The 23,031-nt window shown below is 37.8% G+C and overlaps 1 protein-coding gene across 5 annotated transcripts in view; it reads right to left on the bottom strand.

The window, feature by feature from the left end:
- Positions 1-1,821: 1,821 nt before the first annotated feature.
- Positions 1,822-23,031, bottom strand: part of palm2akap2 (PALM2 and AKAP2 fusion) — a 105,583-nt gene continuing 84,373 nt past the window's right edge. For 4 of the 5 annotated variants that reach the window (XM_084104575.1, XM_084104574.1, XM_084104577.1 and 1 more), the window contains 3 exons: positions 11,420-13,553; positions 8,064-8,257; positions 1,822-4,599 (listed from right to left, as the gene is read on the bottom strand). In XM_084104575.1, the coding sequence (XP_083960701.1) occupies positions 4,468-4,599; positions 8,064-8,257; positions 11,420-13,553 (2,460 nt within the window). In that variant the 3' untranslated portion in view covers positions 1,822-4,467. Of the gene's footprint in view, positions 4,600-8,063; positions 8,258-11,419; positions 13,554-19,378; positions 19,707-23,031 lie in introns of those variants that run through there. The other variant, XM_084104578.1, reaches the window with a different exon arrangement.

A 23,031-nucleotide genomic window follows, 5' to 3' on the forward strand; every position in this document is an offset into this window, starting at 1 on the left:
TTTAAAGAACAGACTGTGTTTTGTGAAACTCACAATGAAACTAAAAATCTATTGCAACAGACGCAGTAATTATCATGCACATGGACACTGGCAAACGCTTGACTAGAAGTCTAAAGAAGGCATATATTTGTAGTTGAACACATTTGCGGTCACATTAGCGATAAAAAAAAAAAAAAAAAGGAAAAAAAGAAAATTAACTTTCACGAGCTAAACGGTCTATCGTCAATAGTGAGGCAATGCACAAAGCACCCGCTCAAACAGAAGTCAGTTTCTGTTGCATAACTGAATTTGCATAACGTAAAAGCGAATAAAATCTGCATGTGGAAATGTTTCGTCCTAATGCAAAGCTCCCTATAGGCTACTATGGAAGCTTATTTGCCACACAATAAAAATAAAATCGTAATTGCGGTAATACCATTTTATCTTACAATATATAGGCTATAAATAAAAATAATTACTCACAATTTCGCAATTCAGATTTTTTTTCTACTCAGAATTGCGAGTTTATAGGCTATCTGATATTTCGCACTTTATAACTCGCAAATGCGGGTTTATATCTCACAATTCGTAGAAACAAATCTGAACTGTGAGATATAAAGTTACAATTCTGAGAAATAAAGTCGCAATTCTGAGAAAAAGTCAATTCTGGAATTTTTCCCCTCACAATTGTTTTTCCCCTCACAAATTTATATCGAAAAAAGCTCACAATTCTGACATTTTTCTGGCAATAGCGAGTCATTTTCACAATTCTGAGAATAAAAAGTTGTGAGATATAAACATGCAACTTTATTAGCCTATTCCGTAACTGAAACAAGCTTCCATACAATCTATTCCTATTCGAAAGGCTGTAGGCTATATCAGACATGACACAATTTCACAAATTCATAACTATTTTACGTAATTGGTGGCTAATTCATACGAATTCATACGATATTTAGGCCTAAACGCCAATGGCGGTTAAGTTTCGGGGCGGGTTAGGGGTGGTCCTTCATAATGAGTTTCCTTTAAAAATGCAAAATTTTTGTTGATTCAAAACGTACGAATTCATACGAAATCACCACCCCGTGAAATAGTAATGTTTTCCTGTAAGATCCGGTAGGAAATTTCGCTGAACAACGGTAAAGGTGTGACTAAAATCTGTGGATTAAATCCAGTCATTTCAACAAGAATTTACACAATCGATAATTTGCAACGGGTTCAAACTGGTCACGAATTCACCGCATTTACCAACAGAAATCTGCTTGGTTTGAAAGTGACTTCTGTATCACTACACTATTGACAATAAACAATTTTGTCAAAATTTCGCTAGTATGATCGCAATGCTTTCCCCAGATGTCCTCAAAGGCTGATGCTTTACACATCAACAACTGCAACATTGCTCAATTCCTAATGGTTCCTTTTTCCTCTGGTATTGTACATTGAAAGCAATTTTGGCCACCATCCTATGCCGTAGGAATCCTGTTATATTACAGATTTGAACATTGGCTTGTTTCTTATAACTTAACTTCATGAGGTAAAACAACCATTTTTGTCCATTTCCCATACATTATAGTACAAAAGCATGCCGTCTTTAGTGAACTAAAGCTGGCTTTACATTTCATTTGAATGCTGCACATTTCGTGATGCAAAACCTGTCAGCATCACGGTCAATACTTTAACTACTCTGTGCTAGAAATGTCACCTATAGCACCTAAACAAACTAATGAAAACCTCTGAAAATGCATATAATATCATATGGCGTACTTGGCCCTCAAATACACACAACACAGTATATATGAATAAATGTGCAGTAATAGTACTAAACACCAGTCTTTTTTTTTTCAAAACTATTTTCCATTTATAGGAACACTGCATATATCTCACTGCTCAAATAAAAATATTTCCCCCTTATAAAATTCAAATTATTTGTTCACCAACAATAATCATCTCATATCAAAGAATCCAAGTAAAAATCCAACATCCTGCTCTGAGTAAAACTGATGGTCTTCACACAATCTCACATTAAGCATCAAAACAAATGGATACCTAAGAAAGTCAGTATCCAGAGAACCTTCTGCAGAAACATTTATAATTCTGAATAGGTGTAACTTTATATGACACCCACACATTATAATAATGCATAACTGTTATAGTTTCTAGTTTGTCTTTTTTTGCCTGCAATTTGAGAAACTATGCAATATATACCACTCTTAACCAGAGACTACAAATACTTCATGTACTCATTAAAGGACAGCAGTCCATTAAATACTTTTTTCTTTGTAATACTATATATATTATATGTGGAGTATACAAAACATCAAAGCCACGTTGTTGAATGATGCTTGTGGGATTGTCTTCATTTATGGCTTGATAAATGCATCAGGCCGAAGGAAAAAATGAGAAGTCAAAGATTAAATCTAGAAGAGTAAGTGTTCATGTTTTAGTCCTCTTTGTTTCCTTCACGCTGCATGTCCATCACTGATGTCAGTGACCTGTAGGCCTATAGATGCTTGTTCTTGCACCTAACATCCTTTATATTGCCAAAAAACAATTAATGAAAAAAGAAAAGAAAAAAGAATCCATTCCAACATTTCAGACATTAATTGTACATTTGTAGCAATATTTTTTTTAACCGTGTTAAATAATGGTATTGTGTTTACAATTCCTGCTGGTAATGGCTTTAAAAATGCCAAAAAGAGAAATTATGATTAATTTAAAAATCAACTAAGCAATTAAGCACAGTGAAGTCTTGCATATTTAAGCGATCTTTATCATTCATATCATTGTTCTTTTCTTCATTTTTGCATTAAAGTGCCCCTGCTATGCTTTTTTCAGATATTACCTTTCATGTAGTGTGTAATATCACTGTTTGTGAATGTAAAAGGTCTGCAAAGTTTCAAAGATCAAAGTGCCGATAAATCAAGTTATTGTCTCCCAAATGAAATGATTCTGAACTGCCTAAAACGAGTTGTCAGTAATTCCAGTCTTACTTACTCAAAACTATGTAGGGTTGTAACATATTTGCATAATGCCAGGCTATGCTCTTCATTGGCTGAACTTGAACAACATCTACTTTGACCCTCAAACACTATAGTTCAGATATGATAATGAATGTTTGGCTGTAAGCTGTCCACCAATCACAACAGACTGGGTCATCTGACCAATCAGAGCAGAGTAGACCAATCACAACAGACTGGCCCATTTGACCAATCAGAGCAGAGTAAACCAATCACAACAGACTGGGTCATCTGACCAATCAGAGAAGAGTAGAGTCTCAGAAAGAGGGGTTTAGAGAGTCTGAATCCTTTATCAAACCATTGCAGACATTGTGAGAAAAGAGCAGGTACTGAAATGTATATTATGACAAAATTAAAGATTAATGTTTTTTGACCTTTGATGCAAGTAAACCTGTTGTAGGAGACGTCCAAAACAAGATTAGGAACCTTTAAAATAACACAACAGGGGCACTTTAAAGGCACTGCTTTTGCTGTTCTGCCCTACACATAACACAACACAACATAAACATTCCCCAAAAAATCTACATCATCCATTAAATGTTCTGCACCACACTATGTCTGATGCTATTACTTCAAGCCAAACACAGGTGCCTTCAACTGCAAACAGCATTAACATCCCAAAGCTTCCTTCACATACATTTCCTGTGTTTTGTCAATGGAGAATTCACCCGCTGCCTATAAAAAGCCATGACCACCTCTACAAGTTATTACCACCTCTGCTTCGATGTATTGTTATGTTGGTCTGGGTGAAGAGTTTGCTCTTACAGATCTCAAGTCTTTCAAGGTTATATGTCTGTGCCCTACTTTCATTTGTCCACCTCATTAAAGTTTCTCTCTGAACAATATGGCAATATTAGGAGAATGATTTGAGTTCCTATCTCTATAGGCTGCAATCGAGATCATGTGAAAATGTAATTAACAGGAAACCAAAAAGCAGTATTTTGCCCTTTCGGACACTGCAAGACACAATGTGTAAAGTTGTCAATAATGTCAATAATCTAGCATGAAATCAGATTCATCCAATCTCCTTCAGCTAATAACAAAATATTATCCAATTTTCATTCTTTTCCCATGTCCTTAGCTGCACGGTAACATCTTTATGTTTGGGAAGTATAAATGCAATGTGGTCTTCACACTAATCTGATTTGCTAAGTTGCAACATTAATGCCAAAAATCCCAAAGTCTCAAAAAATGTGATACTTGTCTTTGCACATTCCACTTTCTTAAAACGTATCAGCACAAAAGAAAAAGCTATATCTTGGTAGTGGAAATGTAAAGTGTTATAGTATCTCTGGTCTTCACTGTCGAGAGAAAGTTATGTCCCGTTTGTTCTCCAGAAACAGAAAGAACAAATCTTCAGAGAGGGGTGAATTCCCAATAAATACTTGTGTTTGTCCTGTTGCACATTTTCCCTCTGTTTTCTCTCTTTCTCGTTTTTTCTTTTTTTTTCGGTATAGAAAGAAGGTTTAGTTTACTCTTCCTCCTCCTCCTCCTCCTCCTCCTCCTCATCTTCCTCAGCCTCATCCTGGTTGGCGTAGATTCCTGCTTCCCACCGGAGGGCCATGTTACTTTTTCTGCGAGTGACACGCGTTGCCTCCAGAACCTGAAGATAAACATAAAAATGGCTGTTATTCAAAGTTGTTTCAAATGTTATAATGATATATTCACCACAGTGATAATAGAAAACATGTTAAGAAGAAGTTTCCCGGTAACATGGTCCACTTTAGACACATTCTACTAACTATAAGTAGCTTTGCAACTACATGTCAACTAAGACCCTGTTTACTCCTGGTATTAAGATGCGTTTGGTCGATCGGATCACAAGTGGACGTGGGAGACACATTCCTGTTTACACCTGGTGTTTTAATCCATCTCTTTTGTCCACTTTCAACCGCTTCTGTCCTGATTTCTTCGAGGGGAGGGTCTATGGGCGGGTAAATGAATGGGCTTTTTCAGATCTTTTGATCTAATGGACAAAATAAGCTTGAGCAACTTACAAATTAACGCAACCGGAGATGAGAGAGAAACACATGGAGAGCATCAGCTTTAGTTTCTGCTCTGACAGCCGAAGACCAGCCGAACACAGTGAGTGTGTGTTAGAAATCAGGAATGCTGAGAGAACATTGTGCTTGGTTTGTTTTTCATCATCAAACCAAACTTGGGTCTTCAGCCGAAGTTTAAGTCCCATCTGGCTAGAGCGTTTCCCATATTGTTACATTAGGTCAGTAGACGGAGAGAAGACGGTCTTTAGTGGCTGTTTGAACACATTCGATCACATGAGCGTTTACACTACGAAAGCAATCTGGACGAATGTGTTTTCAACTACCTCTGGAAGTGGTCGTAAGTGGACAAGCTCAAAACGATTTAGACCCCATTTACACCCGTATTAGCGTCATCCACTTGTGATCCGATCGACCAGACGCATCTTAATACCAGCTGTAAACAGGGCCTGACTCTCATTAGAGTATTAGTAGACTGTCTGCTTAATATCTGCCAACTCTTTATTGTGATGCTCCTCAACAGACATTATACTGACTATAAGTAACTTTGCAACCTCATGTCAGCTTATTCTAACCCTAACCAAACAGTCTACTAATACTCTGAGAGCTAGTTGACATGTAGTTGCAAAGTTACTTATAGTTAGTAGAATGTCTAACATGGACCATCGAAATAGTGTAACCGAATTTCCCTTGTTTCATCAACATTAACTTGTGTTAACTTATAATGTTGTTTTATCAGTCCCACTTTATATTGAGTGTCTTTAACTACTATGTACCTACATTTAATTTAATAATTTGATACAATGCTCTGGTATACATACACGATTTCACACTGTACTTATATTTAAAAATACCTTCATGCACTTACATCTATAATTACACCGTTGACCTTCCCTTACACCTTAACCCACACCCCCAAACCTATCCTTAATCTTACACCTATCCCAACTCAATAGCAGCAAAAGTGGTTTGCAATACATGTTTTGCAACACAATAAGTACAATGCACCAAAAACATAGATTTTTTTTTTCCGATGTAAGTACATTGTAGTTAATGACACCTTATATAAAGTGTGACAGTTTTACATTATAACTTGAATCATGATTTTTCTTAGAAAATATGTGATCTGAGCTCTAAAATGTTTAGTATGTTGTAGAAGGGCAGGGAGATATGAGATTTTACTTTACCATACTATACCGTGTTAGATAAGCAGACTACATTATTTACACTGAGAACAAAAAAAAGGAGTAAAGCCAATATCAATGGTTTAGTTAAGATCTTTAACAAAATATATCAATACGCATGTGCAAACATACACATCAGATGGACCGTTTTAGACCCCACCTGTTCCAAACAGTTTCATGCTGGGTTTGGGTCTGACTGTCCAAAACAGCTTTAGATATAAACACCACAACACACAATACAAGTGCAAACACAGCATGAAAGCAGAAACAATAAAGCAGAAAAGAGAACAGTCATGCAGTTTCAAAAGTAAAAACTGGTGCCAAGTGTTACACCCCAGTTGTGTCTTATTCCAACGAACCTAAATGTCCAATCCAAAGTTCTCAAATAACTTGAATATTATGTAAAATATACAATACAAAGAGCTGAAATATTAGGACTCTGAATGGAGGTGGTAAAATGCTCAAATGAAGACTGGACATTGTAAATTCGTAGTTCTTTGACACGAGATTCATGTGAATTGATAGTGGCACTGCACTGATCATGTAGGTGCAAATACTTTGACTAGTTCAAAATGTGAATCCGTATGTAATGAATGATGCAATGATTCGACACAAAAGACAATTATTTCTTGGAAACACATCATATGTGTCAAAGTATTCGGCACTGCTACAACTCCCCCACATTAAAACATGCAACAACACAAATGAAGGCACAATGAACTTTGAAGCAAGCATTGTACAAGTACCTCAGTTGTAACTGAGCGGACATACTGACAAGAGGGAAAGAGGAAGAATTAGTCAATGTGCAAACACTTGCTATTGTGTAGAGAACAGCTTGTGAAAGTAGATCAACTTCCATATGAATACTGGTCATTTTCATATATTTTACTTTTTATATACTATATACAGATCATATTGGCTCAATACTGTGTGCTAATTGCTGATTGCACTTGAAATAACTGGTATTTTTCAAAGAGCATGAACTATATATATGTATTTCATTTATTGACCATTACAGGCATTTGTTTCCTGAGTTTAGAGTTTACTACAATTGACACATGTATTCCTATATTTAGATTTGTGGTTAACCAATTTTAACATTTTGATTTTGATTTTATTTTTGTCAATGGCGCATTCTGAAGCTTAATATATTTGGTCCACCCCTACCTCAAATATTTGGTTACACCCTTCCCTAAGCTAAAATAAGCATGAATTTGTATTGTGTTATATGTAATTTGTAAGGCCTTGAGGAAATATCCAATTTATAAATATTTGGCTATTTTACTTGGCAAACTTACAAGTGCACCATTGTCATAGATTTATTTCACAATGGTCAGAGACCAATATTGTTACCACTACTGTGGTTCCAAAGCCATTGTTTTTTACTTAGTCTGCATTATAATAATAGAATGTGATACTGTCAGTGCAGCCAAGCTGCAAAAGACCCGCAGACTAAGACCCGCGAGTTGTTTGTTCTCCAAATAATAGCTTTTAGAGGAAATGTGTTGTTGATATCTGAGAAAGCAAAAGGGGAAAGACTGTGGTTGATATGAAACAGCGAGTCCTCAATAGGCATTTGATGGCGGTTTGTCATGTGGCACACATCTTCATGAATTCAGTTTCTAACTGAGCTGGAAAGTCCCTTTTCTCACTTTCTTAGCATGAGATGAAAAAGACAAACTATGTTTCTGATGCAAGTCATAGCTATGGTATTTTAGCAGTTAGGAATCACTAATTCCAAACAGACCATTAAAGTGAAATTCAACGTTTTGATTGTAAATGGTATGCGGATGGATGTCTGAGAGATCTAGAGCAAGAAGAGTCCACAGACAATTCATTAGGCCATAAAATATCACATTCTAAGCTGACCATAAGAGACTTACACTGCTGTCCTCAGCTTTCTCTCTGCGCTTGACTTTGTGAGTCTCGAAGTCCTCCATCAGAGTCTGCATGAAGTTCTTGGTCCGCTGTCCTCCTCCAGAGTCGTCGCTGCCCAGATCAGACAGAGGCGAGGGCAGAGCTCCTTCTGAAGAGCAGGGCGATACTGGAGGAACCGGACGGACCTTCTCAATCTTACCTGCAGACAGACCAATACATAACACACTTATACACACCATAATAAATCATTGCTCTACCACAGTAAAAGACCTGGGTGTTATATTTGACAGCAACTTGTCTTTTGAAAATCATATTTCATGTCTTCCTCCTCAGAAACGTTGCTAAGCTCCGGAACATGTGATCTGTTTCTGATGCAGAAAAGTTAGTTCATGCATTCATGACCTCGAGACTAGATTACTGTAATGCATTACTAGCTGGTTGTCCGGCATCTTCAATAAACAATCTACAATTAGTCCAAACTGTTCTTACCAGGTCAAGAAAATATGATCATATAACACCAATTTTATCATCTCTACACTGGTTACCTATTAAGTTCTGTATCAATTATAAAGTATTGCCACTGACCTATAAGGCCCTAAACCAGGGATAGGCAACTCCGGTCCTGGAGGGCCACTGTCCTGCAGAGTTTAGCTTTAGCCCTGATAAAAACTCACCTGCCTGTATCTATCTAGTAATCCTGAAAAGACTGATTGCCTTGTTCAGGTGTGTTTAATTAGGGTTGGAGCTAAACTCTGCAGGACAGTGGCCCTCCAGGACCGGAGTTGCCTATCCCTGCCCTAAACGGTTCAGCTCCTGTGTATTTAACCGATCTTCTATCGCCCTACAATCCATCACGCTCTTTAAGATCACAAAACTAGGGGCTTCTGGTAGTACCTAGGATATCTAAATCCACTAAAGGAGCATTTTTCACATTTGGCTCCTAAACTCTGGAATAGCCTTCCTGATAATGTTCGGAGCTTGGACTCACTCTCCCAGTTTAAATCTAGATTAAAGATGCATCTCTTTAGCCAAGCATTCACATAATGGATCTCATAACCTTGTACTCCAGTTATATCAGGTCAAATGCACATGGTTATCTTTGCTTAATGTTATGAACAGCAGCTAGGCTAGTTACTTTCCATTTGCTTTTCTGTTTTATCTCGAGATGCCCATCCTAATGTAACTAGAGTACGTCAGCTCCAGTTTGGATCCAGCATCTTATGAAGACTTCAGATGCCCCAACACCAGTGAAGAGATGCTTTGAGTCTCCAACTCCTGTGAGGACTTCAGATGATGCACACTCTGAATCAACATGCACCAATGCTACATTTTCTATTTATTGTAATCATTATGTTCACAGCTTGTAATAATTACTTCAATGAGCTCATTGTTTCTGCCTTAAATTAATACATTGTTAGCTAACTGAGCGATGAATCCCACCTTAGAGATAATTGTTAATGTACACCCTGGTATGAGTGGTGTGTCAAACTTTTACAAATTTACTCCTAGAAAAGGTGGATAACAACACATGAAAAATAAAACAGGACTGGGAAGAGGAAATTGGTTTTAATATTCATGAAAACATGTGGGATGAGTGCTTGAGAGATGTACATACATGTTCTGTGAATGCTAGACACAATTTGATTCAGTTCAAGGTAATTCACAGGCTTCATTATTCTAAATCAAAACTTTCTCCAAAAAAACTTTCTCCACTCTGTGATAAGTGTAAAATTTCAGAATTTAAATTTCTTTCTGAAGCACATTCTATTGATCTGGAGCTTGAGCCTTGCATTGTAGTAAGTATCAAACACAGGCCATTTCACTCTGTATGATGCTTGTAAAAATACTTATTTTACAGATGTGGAAATTGTCCCTATTTTTAAGATGTGGGCTATAAGGAACTGGTAAATATGTTGTAGTTTGTCACGTATTTGATAAATAGTGTGTTGATTTTCTCAGAAACTGAAAGCACTCTTATTTTTTCTGCTGACGTTGGCAACTCGAGTCTTTTTGCAAAACTTTAAATGAAAATTTGCTGTAGAAAATCTGTGCCTCTTTTACAGGAAGTCTATATTTGTCCTCTCAGAACTACTGTCATTAATGAGAGGTCAATCACTGATAATGATCGCACAATATAAATTCCAATACTATGGGATTTAGCATAATAGCTAAAAGCAATCTAAAAGAAAGGACTCATGCATTCCCTATGACACCACTAGAGGGCAGACATAAACTTCTCAAGTACAGACATCATCATGAATAAGACATTGTTGTCAAAAGGAAAAGCACACACTGCCATTAAATACTGTGCCATTGTCACAGTATCTGGTGAGTGTTACAGTCACAGTATTTTGGTGAGTGTTACATCACCAAAACCAAACATATGTAAACAGAACATTTAAAGTACGTACAGCTACGTTATAATAATTTTTAACATCAAACCAACATAATTTGAAACTGTTGGTGGTCGCTAGAACTGAGAGCTAGAGCTTTTACATATATTATATTACCCATATAGCATTATCTAGTCAATTGTTCAGAGTAGTCATCAAGCTCATACAGTGAAAAACAAATCAGGCACTATGCTGCAGTTTTCTTAAAACCCTCTTCAAAAAGCACAGCTTGCAAAAGTGACTCAGGCTGAACAGTGGATGCAGACCCAAAGGACACAGCGTGCAAGGAATGTAAACTAAAGTAGCTCAATGAAGAGAACCTCCAGGATCCCAGTGATATGACTGACAATCACCAGGTAATTAACATCAAATCTCAAGTTACAGAGACAGATATATATCAGCCTTCAGTTTTAGCTGATGGTTTGCATTAGTAGACAGACATTTCTTGAAATGTTTCATTAACAAAGTTTGGGAGGACCAGGTTCAAATGATCTATCCAATCAACATGTCATCAGCAATTATCACGTCTAATCCTATCAGCATGAGAGGAAGCCTATACACACACAATCGTCTCACTTACGTTCCTCGACAGTTTTCAGCATCCCAGCTCCACCCTGACTCCTCACTCTTGGCTTGTTCCTACAACAGCCATTTATTCTATCTGACTTATTTGTAAGTGTGAACTTGTGAAACAGGCGTCAACACATTGACCATCAAACTGAGTAATTGAAGTACGAAAATAATTAAGTTCTAGTGTAATCCATGAAAAACTGCACAAAGAGCAGCTTAAATATGATTATGAGTACTAATAAGCATCTTGTATGGTTTATACTACAGGGCTATTAATTGTGGGATAAGTTACCCGTCAAATAAAAGTCCTCCTCAAATAAAGTTCTGGACCTATTCCCTACAGTAAGTGTTCAATTACTGCTGCCATGATTGCACACATTGGCTGGATATACTCATACCTGGTGCTGTCTTCCCAGTAAGGACCAGCTTGTTTGGCTGGTTGCTGGCCTTCTGCGTACGGGGCGGGTGCAATGTTTGTCTCGCTTGTCGTTGTCTCTTCAACTCTTCCTCGCGCTCCTGGGCTGCCCGGATCTCCTCTTCGATCATGGACAGGGTTCTCTGTTTGCGTGAGCGCAGCTTGAACGGCCCTGAGGTGACTTCTGTGTCCTGAGGACGAGTGACAGCCGCTGTGCTCCTGAGCTCTGCTGCCTCAGAGTACTTACTGAAATAGCTGAATTCTGGTTTCTCCGCTGGTGGTGGAGAGGGACTGGGGGGTTTGTAAGTGTTGACTGGGATAACTGGGGCGGCTTGAACTACAGTTATTTGAGGAGCAATTGTTCTCCTCTCCTCCGGTGGGGATGGCACTTTGGGAAGTGGTGTGACAGTAGATCTCTCCACTAGGGGTTGGGGTTGAATGCTTTCCACATGTCTCTCGGGGATAGGGGACGAATGTTGTGTGGCCTGAAGAGGCTCCCATTTGTCATTCTGCTGAGCAATGGCTTGCTGGATAGCATTTTGGACAAGAATACCAGCATGGTATTCCAGCTCTTCTTCCGTCAAGCCTTCTCCGTGATAAGACCCACTCTGTTCACCTGGAGATTTGATACCACTTTCATGTTTCCCATTGATTGGTGTAGTGGCCATTGGAGTTGAGGGAAAAGAGTACTCCCCAAGAGAGTTTTCCAAATAGACACTCATGGTCTCATTTGATGCACCACTGTCACTTATGTTGTCCATACTGAAGTCATTGGAGAGCGTCTCGAGTACAGTGGTGTCCTGAGACCGCAGGGATAGGTCATCTAACCCGGAGTCAATTTCTTCTGTATGGTAGGAGCTGTTCAAAGATTGTTGACACAAATCAGAATCCTCTTCCTTCACAATGGTCATCACTGCCCGGGCACAAGTAAAATCATCATCTTTAAACTCGTTCTGAGCTAAACCATCTTTGGGTGCTATGACAGATTCTCCGGAGCTGCAGTAAATCTTTTCAGCTTTGACTGTAGTAACTTCACTTCCGTCATAGAATGTGACCCCTTCTTGATTGGCAACTGTGACAGAACCGCATGGCCTCTCTACATGCGTGACCTCGGGAGTCCTGAAGAAAGGTTTGGCAGAGTAAAGCTGCGGTGCCACGTTCCTCTTAGGGGCTGTGGGCTGCTTGCTATGATCCATCTGCAGAAATTGCTTGCGTGCTGCAGAAAAGTCAATCTCTTCCATGACAACGTCCTCCTTGTTTCCTGTTTCAGGTTGGATGAAGGAGATTGTCTGTCTGGGTGCAGCTTGTGGCATACGGTTGGTTTCTGGCCTCCTCTGCTTCCTCTCCTCATATCTTCGAAGAGACTCCAGCTGCTCTGGCTCCAGCTCCTCTTCCAGTGCCTTTTCCTGAGGTGGATTCCACCATTTCGCTGCAATTCCAGGATTTTTCTTGACTGCCTGACCCCGAATGAGTTCCAGCCTTTCCCTCTCCAGCTCTGCAATCTCCTCCGTGGGTCTGACTTTCTTCACCCGGACTTCTTTCTCAGTTGGGTTGTCAAATAGTTTTGATGGTTTCTTCTCTTCATGAAATGGTCGGAGCTCAAAACGTGCCTCTTTCTTGATTGCTGTCCTAGGGGACTCAGGTGACCTTGTACAGTCATTTCCTATCATCGCTGCATGACCATTGGGTTTAGTGTTAAAGTTATCATCAACAAAAGTGGTCTGTTTTTTCCCTTCTAAAACAACTTCATGGTTGTGCAAGGGTGATGTGTCACTGGTATGCACAGATGGTCCAGTTCCATGAACTCTAATTGAGTTAATCTCTGGGGAACTTGTCCCATTTGAAGTCATTTCGGCCCTGGGGTCACAACAGTTGTCCTCAAGGACCTGATCCAGGTACAGGATTTCCTTGGCAACTTCGCTGTCCAGTCCTTCTCCCCCGTGTCTCACGCTGTTTTGCCCACTGCTCACATAACTTTGCTGGGTCTTAGTCTGAACTTCAAGCTCCATACTGCTCTCACCAGTGGATATCACACTCACTGAATCGAAAAAACTTACAGTCTTCAGGCTTCTCTCTCTTTTCAGCTCACTGTCATCCTCTGAGAGTACAGGGGACTTCTAGGGAAATAAAGACAGAGATCGGATTAGTTCAAACATGCATTCATGCAATTCTTCTTCTTCACAATATACACTGCATTAGGGATGAGCATTAAGGTCGCTCATGAAAATACATAATTGCATGACATGACTTTTTTCTAACTTTCAGACCTTTCACACCTTTGAAATTCAGCAACTATACAGTAACACATTTAGTGCACAACTGGGTTTGTTTGATGACCTGAACACAATTTCTGAACTTGGGTGCACACATGTAAATCGCACTTGAGTCTACTCAAGAAGGTGTTCTGTGGTGCAGTTTCTGTGAACTCTTGCTGCTGATATAAGATAAATTGCAGAAGTGAACCGCTCTTGATTATGTAGAATTTGTGTCTTTGCATGCAAAAATGCAACGTTGAAAATGAAAACAAATGAAAACAAAACTAAGGGAACCCCAATTATATTGGTTGCTATACCACCAACTGTGTGAACATCAGAGACCAAAGCAACATCCCAAAGGAAATATTGCATGTGACCATCATGCATAATATAGGTGGACTGTGATAAGATGTGGAAGATAATGGGTTTGTTGAACTCTGACCTCTGCTATCTGATCCTGAGTTTTAATAATTTAAGGTCTCTTCTCTAGGTCTACTCAGTGGTATAATGGAGTTGCACAAGTCTCAAGTGAGAGGAAAACATGGAACTTTCACCTTAGTATCCCCATTAACACACCCACATCAAATGATAGGAATTCATGCTTTTTGGAAAATACCACTGACCTGCAATGGAACATAAAGTAAATATATTTTCTGTTTCAATTTCTTCTGTTTGCTTGAAGGATTTTCATTTATGCATTTGGCAGAGCATTCATCCAAAGCAACTTGCATCTGTTTCCCTGCATATCAAACCCTTGACCTTTCATAAGCTACAGGAACATCATAAGATAAGCGAGGTTGTAATGATTTATGCTCAGCTCAACTCATGAGAAACAAACCAAACACAGGCTAATTTGAAGAAAACACTAAAGAAAAACATAAAAGGAAAGGTTTTGCATGCCCTAGTTTTCTATATGCCAATCCATCTCTATGTCTAATGGGTGTGAGTGGGTAATAGATCCTAGTTATTTACCAAAAGAAAACACCGATGTCTAGACTATGTAGACACTCTTTATTTTCAGAGGAATAATTGCAGGGGGTTTTCTATTGCATGGATCTGGTACTGATACCTATCAGTGGTCTAGTAACCCTGTGGGAGATTGTTGAGATGCATTTGGAGAATGAAGCACAGTAAAGTCTCCTCAGGGGAAAATACCACTTATTACACTGAGCTTTGCTTTCATTGCTACTCATTCACCAGATGGGACAGCCCTTTTTAAATGAAAAATCTGACGGAGATTTTTTTTTTTTTTTTTTTTTTTTGTCTTAGGGCATTTTCAAATATTTTTTTAGGAATGACAAGCTTGCTAAAATATGTTCTACAGTTTTCTTTAATGTTATTAGTATGCAAATTTCTATTTAATGCTTTCTTGTTTAACATTGGCTACAAATTTGGTATGCTGTTCCAACTGAAATTCTTCTGCTGATATTGGTTCCAAGTTTGGAAACCACAGGATGCCACAAACCATAGCAAGTAAACAGTACCCAAGCAAACTTTAGCAAACCTTAAACAACATACAAAACCACTGCATCCATACAAGATACTAAAACATGAAAGTGTTATTGCTAGTAAGTCCTGTCTAGAGTGCAGTTTTACTGAGCCAAACCGTTATAGTGCTGTATTCTCTGGTAAACAGAGGCCATTGCAGGAATTCTGTTTCTTTGCTCAGCATTTATGTTTTAGAGGCGAGTGTGCATGCCTGAGCAATTTCAGTTGTTTGCTGTTGTTTGAAAGTTGGTGTTCCTGAAAAGGCTAGTCAGAGACCTGTAAAGAAAATAACGGTAATATAACCTGCCATAAATGGAAAAGCATAATAAACTAGTGGGAGAGCAGCATAGAGGTGTTATTTTTACAGCCTAGAAAAGAGGAATTTGTTTTGAAATAACTTTATTTTCAGCTCAAAGTCATGTGCTATTTCAGGTGATGGTGTGTCCATGGCCACACAAAGTAAACCTATTCCTGTTTTAACACTGGGTGGAACAAAATCTATATTACATCATTAGAACTGGGATTCTAATACACTTTTAACCAAAATTTCTTTATGAGCAAATAAATATCCCTGAGCAAATCCTTTAATGGGAACAATATTATAAAACAATTTAAATTTACACTCCATTTTAGAAGAACCATTTTTTGGCTACCCAAAGAAGCTTTCAATGTATAGTTATTAAAAGAACCATTTTTTTTTCTTAGTGTGAATTAACTTCTAATAAACCACTTTAAAGAACCTTTTGTTCAATGGAAAAATTCCATGGATGTTAAAGGTTCTTCATGTAACCACTGATTGAAGTGTATCATTATTACATTTATTGAACATTCATATTTTAATAATAACAACAATATGATAAAATATATGAATCTAAAAATATGATCCAGCATTTTATAAAAGCAATAATCCAATCAAAGGCAGTGTTTGTATTAATTTGTAAATGTGCCAAATTAACATACATAACTAATATTACCAGATTTTTCCAAAGTATGTAAGAGGGCTTGATCTAAAAAAGCTGTTTAAGTCAATCTGCAGATTTAATTCAGATCAAACAGTGTTAATAACTTCCTTCTTATCTCAAGCTGTTCTGGGTCTGAGTAGCAGGCAGTGTCACATGTGTCTTTAATGTGGCATGAGCTCAATAAGACCCCTTTCTTCAGTCACACAGACCACCCTTCCCTTCAGGGTGTTCACTCTCCAGCCCAGCCCACACTCCAGCCCAAACTCTCACCAAATAATGACACAAGGAAGTCATGTGAATTTCCCTCAAGCCAACAGCCTAGGACAGATTTACATACAGAGTGTTGAGTTGAGCACTACAAAACACTTAATCAACTCATCGGTTCTGAAACAAAGCCATGATAAAATATTAATCTAGTCTGCATGAGGCCACTCCTTCCCTCATGCCAAAACGAGTGATGATCTAGTGGTTGGAAATTGTTTGACATCACCGTGTGAGAATTGTCAAATCTGACTGGGATGTGTTGATAAAAGGTTTCATGAGAAGCGCCATGTGTTTTTACCACAGTCTCATGTGTCCTGTTCAGCACTTCCCACAGCGGGCGAACATCCAATCAAGCATTAAAAGCACAACACATGCGTTTCCCTCTCTTCCTTCCAAACAACTCTCACACATAAGAAGAAATCACAAATGCAATCTCTTTAATATTTCAATTAGTCCTCAGCAATGAGTTCTAATAAGAGATCAAACACTCCTGCTTGTCTTAAGTCTTCTCAAAAGAGATCTCAACAGTATCTCAAATTGTGCTCAGATTTCTCAAGTAATATGACTGTAATTTTTATATGAACTTAATAATTTCTCATCAAATTCTTCCAAGATCAAGTAAAAAACAACAGTGACCATGCAAGTATCTTCAGTAAAGAGTTTGACATGAATCACAACCTGTGATTCTCAACTAAAGTATTCGAAAGTTGTAGAAAAAGACAAAGACTTAGGGCCAGATTTACTAACGGGAAAAATGCAAATATGTGAATACAGTGACGTCATGCACATATGTGTATTACCTATTCAGTCTATAGTGTTTCTTTACAAAGTAATATCGCCAACTACTGGCCTGGCATGAATAATACAGTGTTTTTTTGTCGTTTTCGTGGATCCATGTAAACGGGGATCGTTTTGACAAAGTTGTCGCCAGTATGCGGAAAACGCAAAGGAAAAACTTGTCTGTTTTTAGTACATCATTGTCGTGTAAACGTGCCCTGATATTATTATTTTTTTAGCAAGGCCAAGCTGATTCGTTAAAGAAACATAACTAAGAAATCCATGAAGTCACTTGAACAGTGAAAGAGCAACCTCTAGCAATCCTCATTTTTTCTTTTCAATAACCATAAGCCATCCTCAGCTGTCTTTGCATTAAATCTGTATTCCCCGGAGTCAGTGGCCATGAGCAGTCAGAAGTGAAGGGACATCAGTGTGTCCTCTGAGGAACAGACGCTCTCCACGGATGTTCCTCTAAACCCCCTCTGACATTCCCGGCATAGTTCAGCTGTCTTCCAGGCTCCGGCGGTCTAATAGAAGTGATGAAGGATACACAGCCCTGCCTCACGTCATTAAACTGTGTGTGTGTGTGTGTAGGGGTATCTGCATGGTCTTGAATGTGTATATAAACCTACAAAAGGCCAAGATGGATGGTGATAAACTCCTTGTATATTTATACAACTTGTAAGTTAATGTGTTCATGGGCACAGTGCCTCACATTAGTCTTCTTACTCTGAAACGGGTTTATTGGTGCCTCTGTTTACGTTGCGCTCTGCATGTTGTTGCCCTCACAGCATCTGGAAGTGTTTAGTCAGACAGACACCATTTGGGCCCTACTTTCTCTTTCAATAGAGTGGCCCCAAAAAGTATTTGGGCACTTAAGCCATGTTTAGGAATGTATGAATGTTTCTGAGCCATTTTTACATTGACTTGTAAGTGTTCTCCAGGCAATATTTAATGGAGGTACAGACAGGTGTAGATCATTATATCAAATATGTTCTACCAATGTTTGACAATCAGAAATAGTTCATTTAGTCATTTAAAACCTAAAAAAAAATCCTTCTATTAAACAAAAGCCACTTGGTTTGATATTTTGATTACTCTTAAAAATGCTGGGTTGTTTCAACCCATGTTTGGGCCAAATATAGACAAACCCAACCATTGGGTTAAATTTTAATGTAAAATTGGGTTGGGTTTGTCCATATTTGACCCAAACATGGGTTGAAACAACCCAGCATTTTTTTAGATTATAATGAAAGGAAATTTCCAGTGTGGTTTAAGTGTTCAAAATATGTTTTCGGGCCTCCGATTAAGTCAAAGAACAGAAAAATTCTTCAGTTTTAACGGTTACGCAAGATGCCTGTGTCTAGCATGACTTTCACCGCTGATGAAAGACTCCTGAAATAGGATTATCAACTTTACCAGCGCAGACAGAGAACGCAGGACTTCAAAACATGAAACAATCCCAATAATTTCTCAACTGGATCCAGTGGATAGCAAACGGAGACTTTTGCTTAAGGCAAGTGCTTCTTGGAGTTTAAGAAGAGATACCAAAGTCTGCTGTCAAATATCAGAGATCTCATTATGGACAAAAAAAAAAGTGTCAGGTCATACTTTATATTAGGTGGCCTTAACTACTATTAACATTAAATACCCACAAAAATATATATTTACTTTATGTTGTTCTGAATAATGCATTTATTGCTGATGAGTTTGAGGTGTGGTTGGGTTTAGGAGTAAAGGTAGGGTCAGGGGTTTTGTGGTTACTGTTATGGGTGAGTTAATAGTATAAGTACAGTTTGTTAAGTAATAATGTAAGTTAATAATGTTAATTAAAAGCAAGTACTTTAAATGTACTTACAATGCACCGACATGTACATTAATAAGTAAACTGTATTGAATGATTAAGTACATACAGTAGTAGATAAGATCAACTATAATATGAAGTCTGACCAAATCCCAAAATCAAATTACTCAACAATCATCATTTTTACTTTGCCTTATGGATTTTATGAGAAACATCTCACACAAAGCTGATATGTCAATGAAACGAAACTAAAGACCTCAAATAAATCTCCTGAGCTATGAACGTGTAACTTCTTAACCATTACTTCTCTCAGACTCAAAATGAAAATATGAAACTATAGGCCTCCTATATTTAGCCCAAAACCGAATTCCAAAGAGTGATTTGCTTCCTACCTTTTTCATACTTTTCCAATTTTCTTAACAGACTTCTGCCATGAAATTAGCTCCTTTAAATGAAAAACGAAAACCCAGCATATACTAGAAGTCCTGAATGTCCTGTTGTCAAATCTGTAATGTAAGAAAGAGTCTTCCTCACACTATAAGGCTTTGAGCAGCCCCAGTGAAACCCGTCCCGGGACGACTTCTTCCAACTTCTTCCCACTTCTTCCCACCCCCGCCCCTCTTCCTCATGTGTGCTTCACTCACCCCGCAACACTCGTTTCCGTCCGCTCTCCTACAATGCCTCTCTCTCTTCTGTCTGTCCTGCAGTCAGGACTCTTGTGATGTCATGCAGAGGGGGTCTGGTTTAAAAGTGAGGGGTGTGGTCTCCTCCTGTCCTCACACAAAGAAGCACTCTGTCAGAGCCGACCCGGGCCGAGGGAGTAACTCCTCTAGAGACACCTTACAAGGAAAGGCGCAGGGCGTCTGGGTGAGCAACACTATTCACCACTGACTCAAAACATGCGGTCTGGATTCTCTTACTCACACTGAATACGTTCACACAATCACACAAGTTTCAGAAGCTGATACAAGTGAAATTTCACCACAGCACAATACAATTATGGGAAACACTTTATAATAATTATATTATAGTAGTAACAAACAAATTTATAATTATATAGGCTAGTAACAAATAACTGTGGACATGGGCTATGTAAGCAATAAGGTACGAGAGGCTGTGCTGTATCGTGAATAAGTCACAGCTGAAGGGCGTGGTTAATATTAGATACAGCACTAGCCTCGAGCACCTTATTGCTTTTATAAAACGGTTACCACAGAATACTAATATTAAAGCCAAAAAAAAAAAAAAGTAAAATAAGTAAAATCACTAAAAGCCTTCCTTCCGCTGGAAAAAATAGTCCCTGACCGTAAACAGCAACAAGTTATATTATTTCGCCGTTAGATGGTGGCAAAGACTGTCTTTATGAGTGAGTGAGTCAGTAAAGAAGACTTCTATATTGAAAGGACTGAAAGTTGTGAACACGGAGAAGACACAACCTGGACGCAACTGACAAATGACTAGCGTGTCAGGGCACGGGAAAACCCATTAACTGTTAAAAGGACAAGATATTGCAGCGGACATTCAAATGGATATTTTAAGTAAGGGATAATGTAGAGCGAGGCGGTTGTTATAGCGAATACAACCCCGACAGGCTGATCAGGACCCCGACGCGAAGTGGAGCTTGAATCAGCCTGAAGGGGTTGTATTCGCTATAACAACGCCTCGCTCTACATTATCCCGCTTATTACATGGCTACCTACCAAATAAATCAATAATTTGACTCAAAATATTGATTTAAAAAGGAGTTTCTTGATTTAAAAACGATTGTATTGCTTCCGCTAAAGAAAATAGTCCGTTCCGTCTCTACGGTTAGAATCCTGCGTCCATAGCAACACTCTGTTTTTCATGGCAACGGTGTGTTATACTTAGCAGCGTCTGTTATCAAGAAATAACAGACTGCATTCTACATTAGAATTCAACCAAGCCATGTAATAATATGAATATAGGACAGACCTGAAGGAAAATGCTATATCTACTGTAAATGCAGGTACACTCGCTTACTCACTCTCTCACAATAATCTACTCTATGAGCTTCAATGAACAATATCAATGAGAACATTATGTTTGCGTTGCTAAGAGTGGTTGCTAAGGGTGTTGTGTAGTGACACATAGAACCGTTTGGTGAAGTGGTCATAGTCGTGTTTTATTGTGAATAAAACACAGCTATTGACCAATCAGAATCAAGGACTGGAACTAACTGTTTTATAAATAGTGGTTACAGCATTGCTCTATACTACCAATTATGATAATACTGATACTATCAGCTAACCCATTCACAGTAACCAACCCGTCCCATAAACAGTTTGAATTACTACAATGTGATTTGTGTTCATCTAATCAGGCTCTAATCAGTACTCTTTTCAGGAATTTCCTCACAAAAGCTATGGTGTAATATTTGTATCCCATCCCATATTTGAACCCCATCTTATCAGGTCATGAAGTACACATTGTGAAATTGGTTAGATGATTAAATAGATGTCTAGATATTGTTTTCATTGAAACCTCAAAATAGAAGTTGGTACAGTACGTCCCTGATGAGATTTCGCTGTGGTAAGACCATAATGTCCTTGCGACAACAAGTATCTTTTTTAAATGGGACCACAATAGAATTACAGATAAGAGCAGAAGAGATCCAGGCAAGATCGCTGTGAGAACTGAAAGCCACTCAGTCATACAAGGCTGTTAAAGAGTCTTTGTGCTAATAATAACACCACACTCGCGTCTTTACTGAGATACACAAAGACCGCAGTATAACCTTCATGTCAACCAACACTTCACATGATAGACTGACTGAGACTGCTTATTAAAAGAGTGTTTCTACTGCTGTTTCAATAGTGTGTCCTCAATATCCTTCACATATCCTCCAAACACTATGAAAAAGGTTTAAAAATGTTGTTGGTGCCCAAATGAGTGAAGTTGTGGGTTGTTGGAAACTTCTCCTTCTCTGGAGTTTGAAGGCAGTGTGTTTTAATGGAGGATGTTGACAGCAGTGGGATGGGGTGTGTCATCCTCTGCTAGAGAGATCCTTCCGCCCACAATCTGTGTGTCACTGTGCATCAGGAATAATAATAAAGCAGTGCTGGGGAGGCTACTGTCAGACTGTGCTTTATTATCTTACAGGCGTCTGATAATGTTTCTTGGTGTATTTTAGCTGTTGTCAAGTTCTCTTTTCGAGAAAGTGCTTTACATGTGGAATCCCATAAAAAGTCATAATGATTACATAAAAAGATGAAATGTGAATATGTCATAAAAGGTTGAAATTATGAAATTAAGTCATAATGATGTCATATTTGTCATTTACATAAAAATCAAATATGAGATACTAAAATCATATTTATCAGATTAAAATGTGAAATTATGACACAAAAGGTCAAAATTGACAAAAGTCAAAAAGTCTAAATTATGCAATAATAAATTATGTGATAAAACAGATCATTATGACAGTTGAAATTAGGATATACTGTCAAATTTATGAAATGGACGATGAAATTTATATAAAAAAGTTGAAATTGTGACTAAATTGAACTAAATTGAAATTATGATATAAAAAATAGTCAGAATTCAAAATCTTTATATACTATATCATATTTATTAGATGAAAAGTTTAAATTATGACATAAAACCTCGGAATTATGATTTACTAAGTATACAAAGTCGACATTGACAAACGTTGAAATAATGAGATACTAAATTATGAGATAAAACAGATATTATGACATAAAAGTTGAAATTATGATATACTAAGTCACTTTTATTAGATGCAAACTTGAATTTTCGAAATTATGAGATAAAACATAATTATCACAAAATTTTAAATTATTATATACTAAGTCAGAATTTTTCTTTTAATTTATGAAATTGAAATTGACATAAAAAGTTGAAATTGTGAAATACTAAATTGAAATTATGATATAAAACATAATTCTGATATAGAAAGTTGAAATTTCTGATGTTATAATTATGTATATTTATGTTTTATTTATGTTGTATTTATGTTTATATTTATGCATTTATGTTCATTTTGATTGACCAAATCATATTTTTT

Source organism: Abramis brama (genome assembly GCF_963993115.1).
Source record: "Abramis brama genome assembly, chromosome: 25".
NCBI classification, from domain to species: domain Eukaryota; kingdom Metazoa; phylum Chordata; class Actinopteri; order Cypriniformes; family Leuciscidae; genus Abramis; species Abramis brama.